The 20,250-nt window shown below is 42.6% G+C and overlaps 1 protein-coding gene across 1 annotated transcript; it reads right to left on the bottom strand.

Moving 5' to 3' along the window:
* Positions 1–15,600: 15,600 nt before the first annotated feature.
* LOC147642511 (receptor protein kinase-like protein ZAR1) lies at positions 15,601–18,817 on the bottom strand. The gene is made up of 2 exons (XM_086807134.1): positions 16,852–18,817; positions 15,601–16,687 (listed from the first exon to the last, which is right to left on the bottom strand). The coding sequence occupies exons 1-2, from the start codon at positions 18,326–18,328 to the stop codon at positions 16,026–16,028; spliced, it is 2,139 nt and encodes a 712-aa protein (XP_086663260.1). The 5' UTR covers positions 18,329–18,817; the 3' UTR covers positions 15,601–16,025.
* Between the last annotated feature and the right edge of the window lie 1,433 nt (positions 18,818–20,250).

Raw genomic sequence — 20,250 nt, 5'->3', positions numbered from 1 at the left:
AGAATGTTGATAGGTCCCCCCACCATAGCTCGCTCCAACTCTCCTCTAAGGAATCCTAGTCCCTGAAAGAACTGAGCCCTCCCTAAGCCGTGAATGTTCCATGAGACAATCCTCATATCAATCTTTGTGTGAGGTAGAACTACCGGAACTGCCCTCCACTCGAAGAGTCTTGAGCGCAGGCTTAGATGGGGAATAGTCACAATCTATCCTGGTGCGAAGTCATGCGAAGTGGGCATGGATCCTACCCTCCATGTACTGCCATTCTACCCGAGTAGGAGAGTATGCATACTTCGTGCTCCATCAATCACAATAATGGAGATATTTATAAGAAGGGGGGAGAGGTACTGCGAGAGAGTATGCATACTTCGTGCTCCATCAATCACAATGGAGATATTTATAAGAAGGGGGGAGAGGTACTACGAGAGAGGTATGAATGAACACAAAAAGTAGCACCTCCAAGCTGGAGGTCACCATCTCCCCTCCACCGTCTCCCTTGTGTGATCCACCAAGCTCCATCTTAGCCAGAGGCCACAGATGAGTAAGAACATTGGTGATGCAAAGATCCTATAGATGATGCAATAGCTCAACTTCTTGATCCTGAATGGTAGCGACCACTGACTTTGGATCCTACTCTGTCTCGAGGGCTGCGCTCAAGGGGAAAGAGAAGACCATCGTGCCATTCTCTAGCATGGGGGTCTGGAGTGGTGGAAGACCACACATACCTGAATAGGGGCTACAGTCTCCTCGAACCTGTCTGTCCCTTCCATCGTAAGACACCGGAAGAAACTATAATCCACAGGCTCCCCCAAGACACCGGAAGAAACTATAATCCACAGGCTCCCCCAAGATTCTGGGGGGCCTCCTAGAGACTCAGGTGTGGGAGAGCCCTCACTGGTGAGACCGCAATGGTCATCTCCATCGGCTCTTAGAAACGATGATTCAAGCAACGAACAGAACGTGCCAGCTATCTCCTCTCTAGATCAAGGGTTGCAGGGGGCAGACGAGAATGCTCTGGAGAGGCAGAAGGGGGGGATGGTAGGCATGGAGAAAGAGGAAGGGGAAAATGGAGCGGTTGTGAGTAGAGTCAAGAGGTGAGGGTGGGGGAGGGGGGCAATGAGGCGAGGGGGCATGGGAAGGCAAAGAGGTTAGAGAGAGATGCTGTTGAGAGGTTTCCATCAGCACAGAGGAAGGCTACTAGGGAAGGCTCGACGAAGAGAGGGTGCAGTCAACCTTCCCCACTGGGCACTGAGGGCCAGAGGAGAAGTCATGAGTGATGAGGAATCGGCTGCTGCCACATCACAGGGGGGGACCCTCTCCATGACTAGAGGGGGGATATCGTGTGCAAGTGGGTGGTTGTTCTTGATGCACTCATACGTCTCCATTGGCAAATGTGGGAATTGATTCTTGAATTTTTGGCTCACATGTTGTCGAGGAAGTAAATAAGACTACTCATGGGTTACCATTGGGGTTGCTTGAACACACAAGCTCTTATGTAGGCATTGAATGCACAAGAGTGGTTGAGTGACTTGCTTGGCATTGCTTGGGCCTCCGTTCTTGTCAAGCCTTAGGTGAAGCTATTGAGGTTGGAGTCGGTGGTGAGGCTTTCTTCATAGTGTTCAATTTTGGCAACCATATGATGGAATTACCATCATAGTATCCTTGTTGTTGAAGCACATGCACAGGCACCCATCTTTGATGAACATAATAAATTGGTGGCCTATGTTCTTGGTGCTAAGGCTTCCTTCTTTGTGTAAGCTTAGGGGACTTTATGATGCACTTGGGGACCCAAGCATTGGTATTTCTTTGGTAGTACCCTTGTGCCTGCAGAGCAGTGGCTTTGGTACCCACACTTGTTGACTTGGTGGAGTTTTTTGAGGAATCGCATAGGCTTTGGTGGACTATGTTGGGGAGTACTTTTCTTTTTCCTTGGCCTCTGAGTGATGCATTGAGGAAGAGGCTTTGACTATTGAGGCACCCAAATTTGATTGGCACATTCATAGTAGCCTTGAGCTACAAGTAGCTACTTTGCCACCCACATCTTGATACTATGAAGATACCTTGATTGTGGTTGTCTTGGTGGAGTTTTCTTTTAGGTTGATGTGGAAGGTTTGGGACCCTCGTTGACTTTGGTTAGTGCGAAGGCTACAAGTTTGAGACTCATGGGCATTGTTGACGATGATGAGGCTAGAGTATCTTGTGGAGTGGATGTCAATGACGAGGCCTTTGAGCATGTGGTTGTCTCCTTTGGTGAGGTTTGTCGATGAAGATACATAGGCTCCAAGGCCTTTCTTTTGAGTTCCTTGTTAGTGACAGAAGGTTGAGCTGTGGGAACTTCTTCAAGAATAGATGTTGATTGCGAGGTTTTGGCATCAAACTTCATAGGTGAGGATGGAGTTGAAGGATTAGATGCTTTATTAGACTCGGTCCTTGTTGACGCAGGTGGTAGGTCATTGTGTGTAGAGGGGCTTTTGTGGAAGAGGCTTGTATCCTTTTACATTAAAGTTGTGGAAGAGGCTTGTATCCTTTTGTGGAAGAGGCTTGTATCCTTTTACATTCAGCATCATAGATATCCATTAAAGTTGGATCCTCTTTCTTGTAGTATGGTATTGTCAACTTTTTGTCGTCGACCATTATGATGACTTTATCACTAGCAAAGCAGAGTGGTGCTTGGGCAGTGATAGTTCATTTATGCCCCAAGATCAAATTTGCTTCCAACACATACTCAACCACAAAAAACTTGCAAGTGAGGGGGTTAGTTTCAATATACATTGTATGTTTAAAGTACCCCAAACATGGCATGTTCAGGATGTGCCGTGAGTGTTGGTTGACCTAATAAATCCCATAGCTCGAGGGTCATAGATTGTGTTCTCGTGTTGGATAAAGTTGTGCTTGAGCTATGGTGATTTTATTTGCAATTTCCAATCCAACCAGAATCTTAGGGATCTTTTCAGTAGATAGGATATGTTGGAAGTTCCAGCTCTTGTGCAAAGTCTCTTCCTCTCATAATAGCAATTTTACATTATAGGAGTGTTTAAGGTGACTGTTTGCATGGATTCATCTATTGAATATAATGATTCACATATCCAAGTTCCGCCAAGGATGACATCATACTCAAGGGAATCTAGGGTAACATGGAATATAAATTCCATATCGCCACATCAATTGTTTGAATAGTGTATCTAAAGTAACCTGGAACTTCAATGTTTTATACATTGGCTCCTTTTGCAAGACTATTGCTTGTAGGGATGAGTTTAGGTTGTCCCAATGACACCTAAGTGTCTATTGTCACGATGTTATGACTAGCTCGAGGGCTAATCAATGCGTGTTTGTGCTTACCATCATTGCCTATAGTAAAATCCAACCATACCATGATAGAATCTTCCAAAGGAACCATGGGTGTTTTGGTTATTGTTTCGGCTTTAGATCCCGTTTTTGTTTCATACTCCCATTCACTTTCATCCTCGTTTTGGCTTTCAGCCTTTTCAAGAGTACCCAATGCATACACTGGCACACTTGTATCTCTGACAAATCTTAATGAGGTTTGTTTGGAAACTTGCGAATCTTCATAGTCCTATTTTATGAAGTTCTTTATGTCTTGGTATAACTCAGGTTGAGCCCTTAAAGGTGCAAGTGCTGATGTGACGTTGCCTTTATCATCATGAGAGAAGAGCATTCCTCCAAATGAGGTTTTGAGAGACTGTTTTAATCTTGTAAGGGAATTATCAAATTCCTCACGTGCTTTCTCAAGCGTGTAGTTCGTATAATCTATTTAAAATGACTCTTTTGTAGAGATTATGTCTTCCTCTTGAAAGGGGAAGCGGTACTCCTCTAGGCTTTGTATTTTGGTTGCTGTTTTAGGATTGGCATTATGAGGCTCAATCATAACCGGGGACCCTGTAAGACATTCAACCAAGCTAAGCATGCTCTCCTGAGATTGCTTTTTGCATTCCACATATGTCATGTGATCATTATTATCTATTTGGGGTGGTTGGGTGGGTTCTAGTTTCTTGATTGGTCTATGTGGTGCACTGAGTGAAGAGTAAGAACTTGTTTCATCCTCACTTAGTGACGTACTAGAACTCGTTTTATTTTTTGACTTTCTTTGGTTTGTCAGTTTTTCATTATGTTTACCCATGCGACGAGATTGAATTTTCTTTTGGGTTTTCATATCCTGTGTCACACGTGGGTGTCAAGGTTTGTGTGGTGGTCTTTGAGGTGGATGCTTCTGCATCATGTATAGCTTTTGGCTCTTTTGTGTTTATGTCCTCTTTTGGGTTTATATCCTCTACAGGCTCCTTTTCCCTGACTTTTAATTCGACCTTAGTTTCGATAGTTTGTTAACCATTGTTTTTCTTTAGTTTAGAAGGTTTTGCTTTTTCATTTGGGTTCTGCTTTAAAGCATGTTCTTCTACCCATGTTGAGGTATTATCTTTTGTGTTCCTTTTGACTATTTCTCATGCCTTGGCTTGTAAACGTGTAAGCACATTCAAGGGAACCATTGACAATTGTTCATTTTGTACACTTAAGATGTTAAGAGTTGTATTTTGTGAGACGAATTGCATTGACGCAACACGTATTGGGCAATCTTGGAACATGTAATCAATGCCACATCGTTCACACATTGGTCACAAGGTGTCAGTGACTATGGGCATGGAAGTATTCCAAATTATGCATTCTGCCACCTTGTGAGGTCCACAACAATAGAAACACTAAAGTGTTCGATTAATTGATTCTTAAGCAGTTTCTACCCTTTGGACTATTCCTATTTAGTGCAAGAGAGATGGAGGTTTTGACTCCATTGTGGATGAAGCGCGACACTTTTTAGTATCATGCTCAAAGGTTTTACAATATATGCAGTATAAAAGAATAGGTGCCTTGTATGCACAATGAGGGTTGGGATGGTCATAGTGATTGTACTCAACACAAGGCATTTTGTTCCTCACTTTTAGAGGCATTAAGGATGTCTGGTTTTAAAGGTTTTCATCCTCTCTTAGAGATGTTGGCTGTAGGGTTTTAAACAAGGCTGCATATGATTCTGGGAATGTCAATTTCGAGATTGACCTTTCTTTTTCCATTGCTTCACTTGGTCTAGATGAGGAACACCTCGTAGCATGATCATCTTCTAGAGCAGGTTGTCATCTTTTGAGAAGGAGGCAATAGAGTGGTACTAGTTGTTGTCACTAGCAAAGCTTCGAGTTTACTAAGATACGAGCTTGGATACTGACAAGTTCCCCACAACAACAAGTGATGGTGAGAATTTTCCATTGCACTAGGAGAGGGATGGTGTAGCCTGTAATATCTAGCGGACCTATTATGAGACCTTGGTTAGGCAAGTTGAGGCAAAATGTTATGCATTTTGATATGTCATGTGGTGGTACTTTAGATATTGAAAATTCAACAAGTTCACATGCATCACACAAGCGAAAAATAAAGGTGGGTAAGCCTAATGTGTTATATTTCAGTAGGCCATTCCTTTGTTGATAGAGATAATTGATCAACCTAATGCGTTATATTTCAGTAGGCCAATCCTTTTTTTCCATATAGATAGTGGCTCAAAACATAGCCTTGATGAGGAGTTTGGGATTCTAGTTATTGTTACACTTGGTGTACAAAGAGCCAAAGCCATGTTGAGAGCACCTTAGAATAGTGATCTAGGTGTATACAAGTCTACTAGAGTCAAATATCCACTAGATAGATATGATGGGTATACTATCAATCATTATACATATATGATCAAAGCGATATAGAAGAGGTAGAGCCCACATGTTTTGAGAAGACACTTGGACATAAACATTAGGAATATATCATGGATGAAGAGATGGATACATTAGATATGCTAACGAGACATGGGGTTTGGTGTCTTTGCCTAAGAAAAAGAAGGAAATAATTGGATATTAGTATGTAAGTGGGTCTATAAAGTGAAGCATAATTCAGATGGTATAAAGTGAAGCATAATTCAGATGGTTCTAACAAGTACAAGGTAAGATTGATTGCAAGGGATATGTATAAACATATGACATTGACTATGAGAAGACATTCAACTTGGTTACATGAAAACTATGAGAGCAACAATAGTCATTGCTATGACTACAACTAGTCGGACGATATTTATATCAAATGGATGTACAAACAATACATTTTTACATGTTAACTTACAAGAGAAAGTTTACATGGTGTAGCCACCATGATATGAGGATCATGCACACCTAAATTTTATTTGCACATTGTGCAAATCCTTGTATGGCTTAAAGCAAACACCTAGAGCATGGTTATACAAGATAAGGGAGTATCTTATCATTATTGGATTTCAGATATCCAATGTTGATGTGAGAAAGATTGATGGTGGAGTATGCCAGTGGTCATCTATGTTAATGGCTTGATTATCATGTGAAACAATGAATAACATTCATGAGGTGAAGAGGCTTCTTAAGAAGAATTTTAAAATGAAACATTTGGGTGAGCATTGCGATACTTTCTAGGTGTAGAGGTGATTACATTATGTGATGGGACTTGGCTTTTGTAGAGCTAATATGGTTTGGAGATGTTATCCAAGTATAAGATGATAGGGTGTAAGCGAATCTCAGTGCCATTGGAGTAAAACACGAGGTTGTCTATAGATATATGTGATCTTTTAAAGAAACGTGTTACGTATAGGTGTAGAGTATGTATATTGATTTACATGACTATCACTAGTCTAGATTTGAGCATTTCGGTTGGATTCATTAGGAATTTTTAGGACCCAAAGAGGGCCTCTTGGATTAACTTTTGATTAGGAATGGACCAATAGGAAGAGGCCTGGGTGCACATTTTTGACTTCTTTGACCCTAGGGGGCCTAGGCTTTGGTTTGCTAATGGGGCCTAATTACTACTCTTGTCCCCCTACCTCTTGGGCCCAAACTTAGAGGTCTCCCCACCTAGAATCGTGCAGATGAAAAACCCTAAAAATTGAAAATTTTTAATTTTTTTCCAAAAGTGTGTTTTCCCTCTCAAACTTCCCCCCAACATACTCTAGGTTTGGAAAGCTCATTTTAAACCTCTTTCTTCCTCTTCTAAGCTCTCCATTGCTGTAGAAACTCCATACCTCTCAAGCTCTCCCTCCTTGTCAAGCTCCCTCAGTCTCAAGCTCCCTCTCCCTCTTTCTTCCTTTTCTAAGCTCTCCATTGCTACAGAAACTCCATCCCTCTCAAGCTCTCCCTCCTTCTCAAGCTCCCTCCCTCTCAATGTCCCTCTCTCTCTCTCTCTCAAGCTCCCTCCCTCTCCATTGCTGCAGAAACTCTATCCCTCTTTAGTCTACTCTCTAGGTTCAGGAAGCCTATTCTCAAACTCTAACCCTCTTTTAAGCTTTCCATTGCTGCACTGAAAACCCTGAACTTTCTCTCCTCTCCACTCTTTGTAAAACAAGCTTTTCTTTTCCCTTCTTCTCTTTTCTTACCAACCATGGCCTCTTCCAATAATGTGAGAAGACCTAGGGAGAAGGTGGAAGAGCTTGTGCTGCATAACACAAGAAGAGATGAGAATGGAGTTTGGGCTCCAACAAGATTCAGGGTTGGGGCTTGGGTCTACATGCAGCCAAGCTCGAAGGGACCACATCGACGAGTGCATCAACTGGGGAATATGCTACATCATTGGAAGGGGCGGCTACAAGGCTTCAAGCATACTAAGAAGGAAGGACTGGTTGCCATAGTGCAACATGTGTATACCCTTGGAGACCTGTACATTCAAGGCCAACGACCAAGGTTTCTTTCAAATTGTCAGTGTAACATAAACACAGCTTTAACAACATGCTAATATTCGATTTTTTGTTTCAAATTTTCTTATGATTCTCCATTTTCTTATGTCTCTCTGCAAATATTTTTCCCTCTAATTATGTTGAGGAACAACCACTCCAAAGCCTCACTAGAGTTTTCTATGCTATGCATACATCCATTGGAGAGGCAATGTTTGTATCTCAAAGCCCAAGTGATCTTGTACAGAACAATATCTTTTTCTTTTCTCACTCATATTTTGTAGATAAAAAACCAGGTTTATTTGTTGGCAAGCTAGAAGAGATCCCCAACCCCCCTCTTAACAATCCCGAATGGCCCAAACCTGATGCTTGGACCATCTTATGCTTAAAGTTTAAGATGGTAAGTGATATCAAGACATCACTCAAGTTTTCAAAGGCATCTAGGTCAGTACAGCTAAATTGGTTTTTGTGCACATGTTCAATTCCATGCCAATGCAGCAAACAAAAATAATGTATATTTGTAAGGAGGTAAGGTCTGACCTCATTCAACGATTACTAGGAGAGGGTTGGGAGGTTAATGAGGGGTCACATCAAGGTGATGTGTACAAGTGCAATGTAGTAGATTCTACAGTGTCTTTCAGGTTCTTGAAGGCACGCTCTATCTTGTACATGCGTCTGCACTACCAAATATGGATGCAAAAGCATGGGACATGGATCCCACTTCAAGCCTCAGAAGAACACTTTAGCATCATGGGCTTTGACAATGTGGAAGAGTCAAGTTTCAAGTTGATGAGAAGAAAGGTATATCTGATTCCACTACATGTTAACCCTTACACTTTCTAGTTATTATGCCACTTTCTATATTTTTACAGATTGGGAAGCATAAGGAGGGGACAACCATGGTCTCAGGATCATGGCAAATGGGAGACCTTGAATTTTCAGCAGCAGTAAGGTGCATAACCCTACCAACACATAGTAGGCATGTGGAAGAGCTTGAAGAGGAACTTAGTATATGGGAAAATAGCCTCTGTTTTGATGCACATGAGGGGCAAGAGTTTCAGGATCGAGGTGAAGGCAATGACAAGCTTTCAAGTCAACAAGGAGATGGAGACCAACATGAAGTAAATGTCACAAGAGGGGCAAAAAAATGAAGACATTATAACAATTTTAAATTAGATGACATGCTTGTAATTTTGTAGCAGGCTCTTTTTTAACCAATCTTTATTTGATTGAAATCTTAATATTTTTGCAAACTGTAATTTTTTTGTCTAGCGGTCTAGTGTGAAAAGGCCAAACTTTAAATTTTAACTATAAATAGCCAAAGGTGCCTTCTTTCTCATTTTCATGCGATAGAAACCAAGCATGAGCTCACACTATCTCTTTGCATTCACATGGCTATCCACTTTGACAACTTCTGTGAGTTCCTCTCCACCACCCCGTGGGCGGGCAAGAGCGAGCTCTTTGTCATGTTCTCTCGTGAAGTCAATTTTGAAAAGTCGCTCGCCCTTGCGTCCCAACATTATGAGACGCAGATTGCATACATGGAGCAATACTTGGCTCCCCACTCCATCTCCTTTTCCCAATGCCCCAATGATCGATGGGTGCATGTTGAGCTGCTTAAGTACATTCAACAATATGCCCGACCCTACATCCAGCGCCTTGAACGCTTCATCGACATCTGCATCCCCGCAGGAGCTTACTATACCTTTAATAAGCAGGAGGTGAAGAGGTTGGGGAAGGGCAATTTAGGAACTAGGTTCCTCTTGTGGCTCGCCACTTTTGCATTCCTCATTAGAGCGAGATGAGGATTCGGATGAGGAGGTAGAGATGCCTGCATTGCAGTTGGCAGGGTATTTGAGGGATGACAAGGAAGTGAAGGTAGTAGGAACAAGTGCTGGTGTAGAAGAGCAGAGCACTTTCCAGAGGGTGCACAATCTGCAACAGAGCTGAACAGCCCACTGTAGTAGAAGATGCAAGGTCATCTTCCCCACACGAGGAGAGCAAGGTGGTGCCAGAGCTTGAGAACAATCTCTTGAGCACCATTGTGGTGGATGGTGAAGAATACTTATTAGGATAAGGTTCTTATCCTAATTCATGGTGTTTGTGCAAGTGATTAAGTATTTTTAGATTATTTTTGGTTCCATTATTGAGTGGTACCGGGGTATAGGACTACATATTGACCTCTCTGTCTTGATCTCTGGGGTGGCTGCATTGTGGGGTCTTCACACGCTTGCTCCCACTACTAGAAGGGCCTGCATGTGTGTGCACTGGTGTTGCTGTGGGAAGAGGGTTAGACTCTAGTGATCCCATTGGGCATGTCCTAGAATCCAAGGGGTCACTCTCTTCTGTGGTGTCGCTAGTATGTGGTCGTTGGTGGGTGCCTTGTACTGTGTTTTGTGAAGGCATGGTAACACGTGCGGTCTTCTTGGTGCGTGCCATATCCATGTATGACTATGCTAACGTGGTGATGTGCTGGTGTCCTTATGTGGGTGTCTGCGTAGATCTTGAGCTCAAGCTCTCTAAAAAAGTGAAATGAAAATGAAGTGAGAGAAGAAACTATTAATAGTTTTTTTTAAGGAAAAAAACAACATAACTAAACTTATTTTCTTAGCCTTATTACATCTAGATTTATGCTGGTGCGTGCACAACCCAACGCCTCCCTTGTCTTCTCATTCGTGCATGCCAAAGCACCATGCCTATGGGGAGCATTGGTCCGCAACCATTCAAGCCGAGCATGACTTTTTGCAGCCTTGCGTGCCTCTTGTGCAAGCTCAGATTGTTAGGCCCGCTCCCTAACCAATACCCTTCCAAAGGTTATGCGATAAAACTAATTGAACATCTCTTGTAGATAGTTTGTACGTGTCTCTCCTACAGAAGCTCCACCTCCATGTCTTGTATTTTTGAAATAAACCCCTCTTGCTTTATAATGTGATTTCTCCATCCCTTGGGTACTCCACATGTCGAGCGATCCATACTTGTTCATGAAATATGCACCATGCGCATAAACTATGTGAATGACAATAGAATTTAATTAGAAAAAGTCAAGGTTAAAACACCAGTTTATTTTTTTACTGTACAACTTACCATATAGTGTGTTACTTTACTCTCTCCCCAAACACTCAGCACACTTTTGGTGAATTCTATGATATGTTGTTGGAATGATACTCGTTCTTGGTGGTGGGCAGTTGTGCTACTTTGATTCATAATGCGAACCATGTTATTGAAATTTATCCAAAGCTGTTTGTGCATATTTACAAGAGCTGGCATTGGACAATCTACATTTTTGGTGATTGCACACAGGTCTCTCCAGAGTCCCCAAGTCTTCTTTGAATTCTCTATATTTGCTGGCTTCTCCAAAAATCTCCTTGCCTTTGATCCAGTCATGGAGACCTTTTGAGCAACCTCGTATGACATACCAGAGGCCTGCTTATTCACTCCAATTTTCACGTTTCCGCCATGGCAGCCTAGAGAATTCAAAAGATGTCTAAATTACCAAGGGCTGCAACTTTCCTCTCTTGTGTAGGCATTGTGAATGCATAATCGATATGGCACTTAAGCAATCGATCAAAGATTCTCATGAATGTATGAAGTGTGCAAAAGTGAATATTCTTTAGTGAAAAATTAATGATGGGGCTCCAATTTGAATTCTTGTTTAGTTCTCCTAGCATATCATGAGACATGACACCTTCCACCCATCTTGCATTTGGTTGTTCCTTATCTTCATCTCATCAGTTGACTCGGTTGGTTCTACTACATCTTCTTGTTGCTTCTTCCCTTTCTTGGGACCTTTCGAGGCATCCTTCCCAACAGAACCAACCTTCTGTATACCTTTTCCATTTGTCTTTTTCTGCCTAGGAATATCAATCTGAGCATTGCAAAAGTATGGACAAGGCCATCTTGATGTCACGCCTTGAGCACAACCCATCATGCATTTAATTGTCTTCAAATCTCTCCCAAGATGCCAATCCACCTTGAACTTTCCTATGTTTTCCACATCTAAAAGTTGACCATCAATTTGCTTTTTTATTACATCTGTTATCCAGGGAGTCCTTTCAAACATCCATGTCAATACCTCATGTGTCTCCTTTGGTACCTCGAATGCACCAAGCCACCAGACCTCTTTCTCAGATTGCACACTAAAACTTGGTTTGGTAGTGTTTTCCCATGCACAAATCATGGCCTCATTCATGAGCGTAATGCTCATACGTTCTAGCTTCCGACCTTTCACAATTTGGCACTCATCTAGCTTAAGCACAAATGAAAGTGTGCTCCCCAAAACTGTAAATAAATGGTAATTTACAATATTCAAAATAAAATAATCGTCTTCATTTTCTATTGAAAAACATGAATAGTAGCAATTGCAAGTTCTCACCTTCTGGTGAAAGACCATAGAACTTTACCATAGCTTGTTGTAGTCTCTCAATATGAACAAAGATATTATTGTAAACATCATAGTGAAATTCTATACTTGTTGTCTTGATTTTCTTTCTGCTCGACCTTGTGTCTAATGTTAGTGTGCCCTCAACGTGATAAAACTATTCTATAGCTCGCTGCACATCATCATTATTGATACGCTTGACATTGTGAATCACCTTGAGTGTAGGAAATAAAGTGCCAGTGATTCCTTGTCTTAGAAATGCATCTTTTATAACCTAACGAATTGCTTGGTACCCTTTCATGCTCTTAGCTATCCTACCAGCTTGGAGGAGACAGATTGTGCATCAGTAGGATGGGTTTTTTTAGAGCTTGCATACTCTTCAGGAATACGAATGTGTAAATCAACCTTCCGTTTTCTAGCTTCACAAGGGGCAATACACACAGCCTACAAAGGCTCCATAGCTAAGCAGAGGAAGAAGCTAAAGCAGAGAGAGAGAGAGCGAGAGAGAGAGAGAGAGAGAGAGAGGGAGTGAGTGAGAGAGACTGTTAAAACTTTGCTGTTTAAGGTTTAACACAAATCCATTTTTCTAAGTAGAAAATGATATTTTTAATATACAAATATACTAACATGGAGTTTTTTATAATTACATTTATGAGAAAAATTAAAAAATAATAATTTTTGGGATCCCCACAATTTCGGGATCTGATAGTTAGTTATGTTTATGGGGTTGTGGTGGGGATCTGACAGTTAGTTATGGATGTACTGGCTCCTGACAGGCTTCTGACGTGACCCTTGAATTACAAGCTTTTTGGAGGAAAAAATTTATTTTCATCATATATATTGGTTCGGTGGTGTTTTTTCCACCTCAAAATGTAAAAAAAATAAAAAAAATCACTTTTTGGGACCCACCTAAATACGAGAATGTTTTGCTGATGTGGAAGGAAGATATGGTGGGAGTTAATGAGAAAGGAGATTTCAAACTGACAAAAGATTCAATTTATAGAGAGTGAAGATAAAAAATTCAAAAAGTAAGAGAGAAAGTATGAGAAAAGTCAAAAAGTAAGAGAGAGAGTATGAGAATATTCCCTTTAAAAAGTGAAACTAGGGGGGTATGGCTGATGTGGTAAGGCAAAAAATAGGGGTCATCATAGCCTTTGTCTCCCTTAAGTCCAACTTTTTAAGCTCTAATCCCTTAAAATTAGGAATTCTTAAGAGGCCCTTTTTGGGTCCAAAAAATACATCTACTAGTGGCTTTATATTCACTTTGGAGCATGCTACTATAGCTAGAGAAATAAGAAGCAATAGGTAGTTGTTTTATCGAGTAACGAGGCTGAGTAGAGGGGTGCTGTTATGGCAATAGGTAAGGTAGCTTAGTTGCAGAAGCTACTTGTAGATATAGGTGAGTCCATGGATAGAACAATTATCATTTATTGTGACAACATGAATATCATACATAGTTAACAACCCAATATATCATGCTAGATTGAAGCACATTAAGGTGCATTATCATTTTGTAAGGGAGAAGGTTTTAGCACATGATGTGGATTTGATTTATGTCAATGTAGAGGATTAGGTGGTTGACATCTTCACAAAGACATTGGGTATAGAGAATCTTCACAATTTAGAAGCTTACTTGGAGTACAGGGCATGGAGTTGAGCTTGAGGGGGAGTGTTGAGATATCGATATCCACTAGTGAGGATATGGATGACCCACTCTCCACACTCATGCTTGAGATCATGGGTGATATGTCGCCAATGGTTTATATGCTATATGAAAACCACTTTAGTTTACTAGAGTTTTGGCATAGTTATAACACCAACTCATTTAGTCGGGTTCACACTATGGATCTTGTATGTTTTACTAGTACAATACTTCTCATCTCATACAGTTGGGTTCACAATATGGATCTTCTATGTTTTACTAGTAGAGTATTTTTCCTTATAGTATATACTCTATAATCTTTTCGTCATGGTTGTAGAGAAGTGAAGAATATAGTGGGAAATTTAGCCATCCATCTCTCCCTTATGTGCTTTGTGTATTCTTGTGTACGTGAGTGTGAGAAAAAGTTTGCTTAAGGAGCTTAATCTCACCGTCTTCTCCACATTCTTATCAATTTGAGTTTTAGTTTTAGTGCTACGAAACATTTTTCTTTTTGTGAATATTAGCTACATAACCTTCAAGTTACACTCAATTCCAAAAAATAAAAATAAAAATAAAAATAATTTTTAAAATAATTTACTTTTTATCTTTAATATTATTATATTAAAGCTATTTTCTTAAATATGGTTATAATTAGTATCTATATCTTACATCTCTATCATATTATATCTTGGAAGACAAGGGCTATATTGAATCTTTCACTAGATTTAATAATTTCGCTTTTAGATATGGTGACACTTTAACACATGCCATGCTAATTAAAGTCATCGCAACATGGTCTACCTTGAGCATCTCTACGATATTCTTAGGTTAAAAAGATTTTGCACTCTGTAATAACAAGAGGAAGTATCTTGGTATAGACTTAAAATTGTAGTGTATTCCACAACAAGCATAGGTTCACTTTCATGTGCTAAGTTGGAATCCTTTTTCTTATGGGTTACTTCTATGATGTAGAATAGGGAATTATTATGGTTGCCACCATAATGGAAGATCAAGCTAAATAAATAACTCATGATTGTATCAATTTTGATTTCATAATTATGTCCATTTGGACCAAAGTCTTATAGCAATTTAGAAATTACTGTTTGATTTGAGAAGGTTATTAGGCTAAAGGGTGATATTTGTTGATAAAGTCTTTTATTATCCTATAGTTCTCTCTCAACATGCCACTTTATCATGATAACCATAACTTTCTCAAAGCCAAGTGAGCATGTCTCCTAAAGGTTATTAGGCTAAACTTTTTTTTTCGGGCGAGCGGCAAGGGGGGAGGGGGGGTAGAAAGAGATCGCTACGTCACAACACCCATGACCCATGTAAGATGATTAACTAAGAAGGCATAGAAAAACTCCTCTCGAGTCCAATGATGTATGTGGAGAAATGACATACCTTAAAGGATCTCGAATGCAAGAAAACAAAACCCCTACAATTAGGAAGATCTTAAATACTAGAAAACAAAATAATCCATTACTCATTGGATGACATACCTTGAAAGATCTTAAATACTAGAAAACAAAACCATAATGCGACGAATATTCTTTGCCCAAAAAGGATCTCAAATGCAAAAACCCAAAAAAAAAACAAAAAACAAAAAACAAAAACAAAAACCCTAAAGCTAGGAATATCCTTTGCCCAAATTGACCTATTACCCATCAGATGACATACCTTGAAAGATCTCAAATGCCAAAAAATAAACCCCTACTCCCATGAATATTCTTTGCCCAACCTAACCCATTATCCATAGCATTGCACATGTAAAAGAGAAACATAGTTATATATGGGGTGATATAGAAGCTTAGCTAAGGGCTAAGATTATATGGGCAAGTGAACATATTGGTGGTACAAAGGTGACGACGACTTGCGTGTATTTTGTATTTTTTTTTTCGAAAGTACAAGAAATTTTAGAAACACACACACACCCAACCTCCGTGAGGTGGAGGCGGCCCTGCCGGGATGAGGACTGGCGAAGCCATCGTACACGCTTATAATCAACCCATCAAGAGTAGGTACCTAACGAGGCCCCCAAGACTTGAACACAAGACCTTGGGACTAGGGAGTAGAGACCAAGGCTCTCTCACATGAGCTTGCACTCGTTGGTGTATTTTGTATTTTTGAAGAAGGGAATACACATAGAGGCAAGCCAACTTGAAAATTGAAAATGGAAGGAGTGTTTGAATCATTTAATATATGATCATAATAATGTTTAAAAGTAATGGGTGCCTTTGCGTAGATGGGGGCGGGGGAAGTGAATGCCAAGGAGACGCTTACACTTGGAGGTTGCACCCAATTTGGTCGAGAGAGTCGGAGACTTGTCGCATGGAGGGGCGTTGATCGGGTTGTGGATCAACACAAGCCAGGGCGATTTTCAAGACGCCCAGCATGTCGTCCGCTCGGTGCATCTCGTCCACAAGCACGGGGTCCACGATGCGCAGCAGGGGCTTCTTGCCTTCCAGTGCCGCCTCGATCCACTGTGCCAAATCCACCTCGGGCGAAGGGGACCGCACGTGCGGTTTGCCAGTGAGGAGCTCCAGCAGCACCATGCCGAACGAGTAGACGTCCCCTTTCTGCGTGGGCCTGCTGCTCCTTGACAATGCGGCTTCTGGTGGCTGGTAATGCAGGTCATCTGGGCTGATGGGAGGCACAGTACAGCTGATTGTGCTTCCTGAAGATCGCGATGACACGCTCACTTTCCCAGCTTGGTTTGGCACCCCACTGCCTACAATGCTGAGCAGCCTGTTGAGACCATAGTCTGCTAAATAGGGCTCCATCTCCATGTCTAGTAGAATGTTGCTGGGCTTTATGTCCCCGTGGGCACACTTCCTCGATGGGTCTTGTTCGTGAAGAAACGCGACGCCTCTTGCTGTGCCCCTTGCAATTTTTAGCCTAGAGGACCAAAGGAGGGGCTCTGATATTGCCAAAGATTGACCTGCACTTTCACAGTGAGCACAGTACATACGAGATCACTAATTAGTGAAGTAACGCTGTTCCAGCTATTCTTTAGCCTATAATAATACTTGTTACAGGATTAATAATACTCGTTTATATTATTACTGATGACTAACAATCCAGCCACAGCATTTACTGTGTTACCATGTAGTGCAGAGCCTATGCTGCCGTTGGGGATGAAATCGTAAACGAGGAGCTTCTCGTCGGCTGCCCAGTAGTAAGCTCGCAAGCTTACAATGTTGGGATGCCTGATGCGCCCGATGGCTTCTACCTCCGCTTGGAACTCTTTGAACTTGTGGGTACCCGCGTCTCCCAGCCTTCTCACGGCCACCGTTAGCTCATTGGAGAGAATCACCTTGTATACAATACCCACTCCACTCTTGCCCAGAACATAAGCAGACGCTTTCAATAATTCGTCCAGATTGAAGGAGACCTCATCGTCCAGAGCCACCAGCTCCCCCTGCTCGAGAGCTTCGGCGCTTTCCGAGGTGCTGTTTTTGGTGCAGAGCCAGCTTGCTCGGCTCGAATTAGGACCCCCAGCTTCTGGGCTGGGCGTTGAACTGGCCTTGCTGCTCTTCTTCTGAGAAAACTTGCGCCAATAGCAGTAGAGAAACACAAGGCAGACGAGAGCCACCCCTGCTGCGTCCCCAATGGCTATGGCGGTAATAGCCCCTTTGCTAAGGCCCTTGCTTCTTTTTGTGGTAGTAAGAGCTGCGCTAGAAGGAGGGGACAAAGCAGGGCTAGGGCCAGCGCAAGAAGTAGACAAGGGGAGGCCACATAGGCCTGCATTGCCCAAGAAAGCGGTTTGCCCTTGATTAGCGAGAGCGCCATCTCGAGGAATGGCTCCACTCAGGTTGTTGTAAGAGAGGTCCAAGGTGAAATTGGCCGGCAATTCGGCGAAGCTTGCCGGAATGGCGCCGGAGAGCTGGTTATGCGATAGATTCAAGATGTCTACTAGAGACCGAAGCTCACCGAGGCTTTGAGGTATGGTCTCGCTGAGAGAATTATAGGAGAGATCCAGTTTTTTCAAGGATTGCAAGGTGGCTCCAATGGTGGCTGGTATGTGGCCTGAGAAGAAGTTGTGGTTGAGGGAGAGGGAGGTGAGGCGGGTGCAATTGGCGAGGGAGTCGGGGATGCTGCCGGCGAGGGCGTTTCGTGATAGGTCGAGGTTCTGGAGGCCGGAGAGGTGGCCGATCTGAGGGGGGAGGGGGCCGGAGAGGTTGTTAGAGAAGATGAAGAGACTCTGGAGCTGGGTAGCGTTGAAGAGGAGAGGCGGGATGGAGCCGTGGAATTGGTTGTTATGGAGATTGAGATGGCGGAGGTGGAGGAGCCCGCCCAGCTCGGCGGCAAGAGAGCCCTGGAGCTGGGCCCTTGGCAAGCTGAGGGTAACGACAACAGCGCCTTCATCGGGCGGCGAGCATTGCACGCCGTTCCAATTGCAAGGGTCCTGGTCGCTGGAGTCCCAGTTGCTCAAGATGTCGAAAGGGTCAACTTGCACAGCTGCTTTAAACCCTAACAACACTTGGCCTTCCGAATTGAGAAGCCCATTGCCACCACTAATGGTAAAGGAAAGGGTAGTCAAGAAGAAAGAGAGGCACCTGCACATCAGAACACCTGCCATCTACTCAGCCCTTGGATCAAGACTGTGCTGTTGCCCGTAATCGAATTCTGTGCATGACACTAACAATGGGAGTTGTAAATTGAGAACCTGGGCGGAAGGCTAGACGACGACGACGACTACTCCTATTACTAGCGTTTGCTTCCCGTTGCCCAACAGCTCCCGCTGCGTTGAATGGAAACGCGGAGTGATGGCCGTGGCCGTGCGGCTTGTGCTTCATTAATCTGGCGATGAAGGGCAGACGAGCCACTGCGTGCCATGCGCCACCGGCCTTGTTGCATTCACGGCTTCTGTTATGCACGATGCAGAGAAAGAAATGTGCCTATGAAGGACGAGTCTCGGCCAAAAGACTGTAACAGAGAGTCACACAGGCAGGTCACAGGTCCGCTTCAAAGGCTTCGCTCCCCCTCTCTCGTTAGAGATACATGTGATACCCATACCCTTAAGAGAGACATATAATACAGTCTCACATATAATACACAGAGTCACAGTGAGCAATCAAGTTTCCAAACCAAAAAAGTAAAGGTTAATGAGATTGCGTAGCAACTCCACAAAAGGAGGGGGCCACCACAAGGATCATGGGGTTCGTGATGAAGTGTGTCGATAAAGAAGCGCCTTTCTACAAATGGCATGTTCTAAGCCATTGGATAAAGTGGCTTTGCAGCCCCTCCTCATGATTCCCCTTAGTCCCTTGAGTTACCCAAACTTGGCTTGACCTTTGCCTTTGTCCCTTGTTACCCAAAACTTGGTTTCTTGCGGTTGCGCCTCCCTTTCCCTTGAAGTTGGCAGCTAGCTGGCTGCATCTTGAAGGAATGACCGTCTCTCTCGTCAAGAATCACTAGACTTTACTTTTACTTTTTAGGGATTTGGAAACAAAAAGGCAAAGCACACGAACGAGGTACCGATCAAACCGACAAGGATGGATTCTCTTGGGAAGTGTGGCAAATATGGGTGGTCCTGTAGTAAAAGAAAACCACCTACAGTTCGCAGGCTGCCCGACCTGGCCGGCAGGCTGCTCAGCCTGCTGTGGCTAAAGGCTAAAGCTTTCCTCCTGGACCCTCTTATGCAAGTACGCCCGTGGGTTTGACGATACAAGGAAGAGTGAATGTACCTACGCATAACCCTTTACACTAAATTAAAAAAGATCGAAAGGTTTAATATATATAGGGGGGTGTGTGTGTGTGTGAGAGAGAGAGAGAGAGAGAGAGAGAGCGCTCAGACTCCAGAGGGGAAGGATAATTCCAAAACCTTCGGGCTCGTACGATCCCACACAAAGGCTGTTTTGCAGCTCTGGCCCAACTTCAAATGTTTCAGAGCACTCCTCCAAGCCTGGACGAATGCACGCCAAATGCGAGGCTGTTTCAAAAATTCTACACGCAAATACACACGCTACGATAAAATCAATCTAGTGGTGGGTGCGCAGCGTGCACTTATTATTGTATTTTTCAAATATTCTACGCGCAAATACATAGGCTACGATAAAATCAGTCTAGTGGGTGGTGGGTGCTCAGCGTGCACTTATTATTGTATTTTTCAAGCCCTAATTGGCTACTGAAAGAGCCACGTTTGGGTCAGCTTTTAACCCATGGTTTCTCTGAGTGCTCACTTAACCCCGCTTGTAATTTCTTGGCTGAAATTCAAAAATCTTGATTTGAATTATTTCTACTGATTTTCGAGTCTAAATCCCAGTTAAGCCTAAGCATTGCCTTTAAATTTCAGGGTTTAAAAAAACATTTTTATATCGAGTACTAGTTTCTCTCTTTGAGAATCCACAAGCTACACAAACTTGAGTCAAGCTCATCTAGCCATAGTTGGTACATATAAATTAGGAACAACGAAGGTTTCTTATGGGTTCGTCATCTTCGTCCTCACTCGTGGAATCTTGGCTCTTTAATAACTAGAACTTCTCTTTATGGAAAAAAGGG

Source organism: Cibotium barometz, chromosome 1 (genome assembly GCF_041138505.1).
Source record: "Cibotium barometz isolate CiBa-2024 chromosome 1, ASM4113850v1, whole genome shotgun sequence".
Classification (NCBI taxonomy): Eukaryota; Viridiplantae; Streptophyta; class Polypodiopsida; order Cyatheales; family Cibotiaceae; genus Cibotium; species Cibotium barometz.
The sequence above is the reverse complement of the archived record's forward strand: the minus strand, read 5'-3'. Positions and strand labels throughout refer to the sequence as shown.

Bases quoted from the DNA above. Each gene is read 5' to 3' on its own strand.
- LOC147642511 (XM_086807134.1), bottom strand. From the start codon at position 18,328: ATGGCAGGTGTTCTGATGTGCAGGTGCCTCTCTTTCTTCTTGACTACC. The intron at 16,688-16,851 runs GTAACACAGTAA...GTGAAAGTGCAG, and splicing joins CATAGGCTCTGCACTACATG to GTCAATCTTTGGCAATATCA.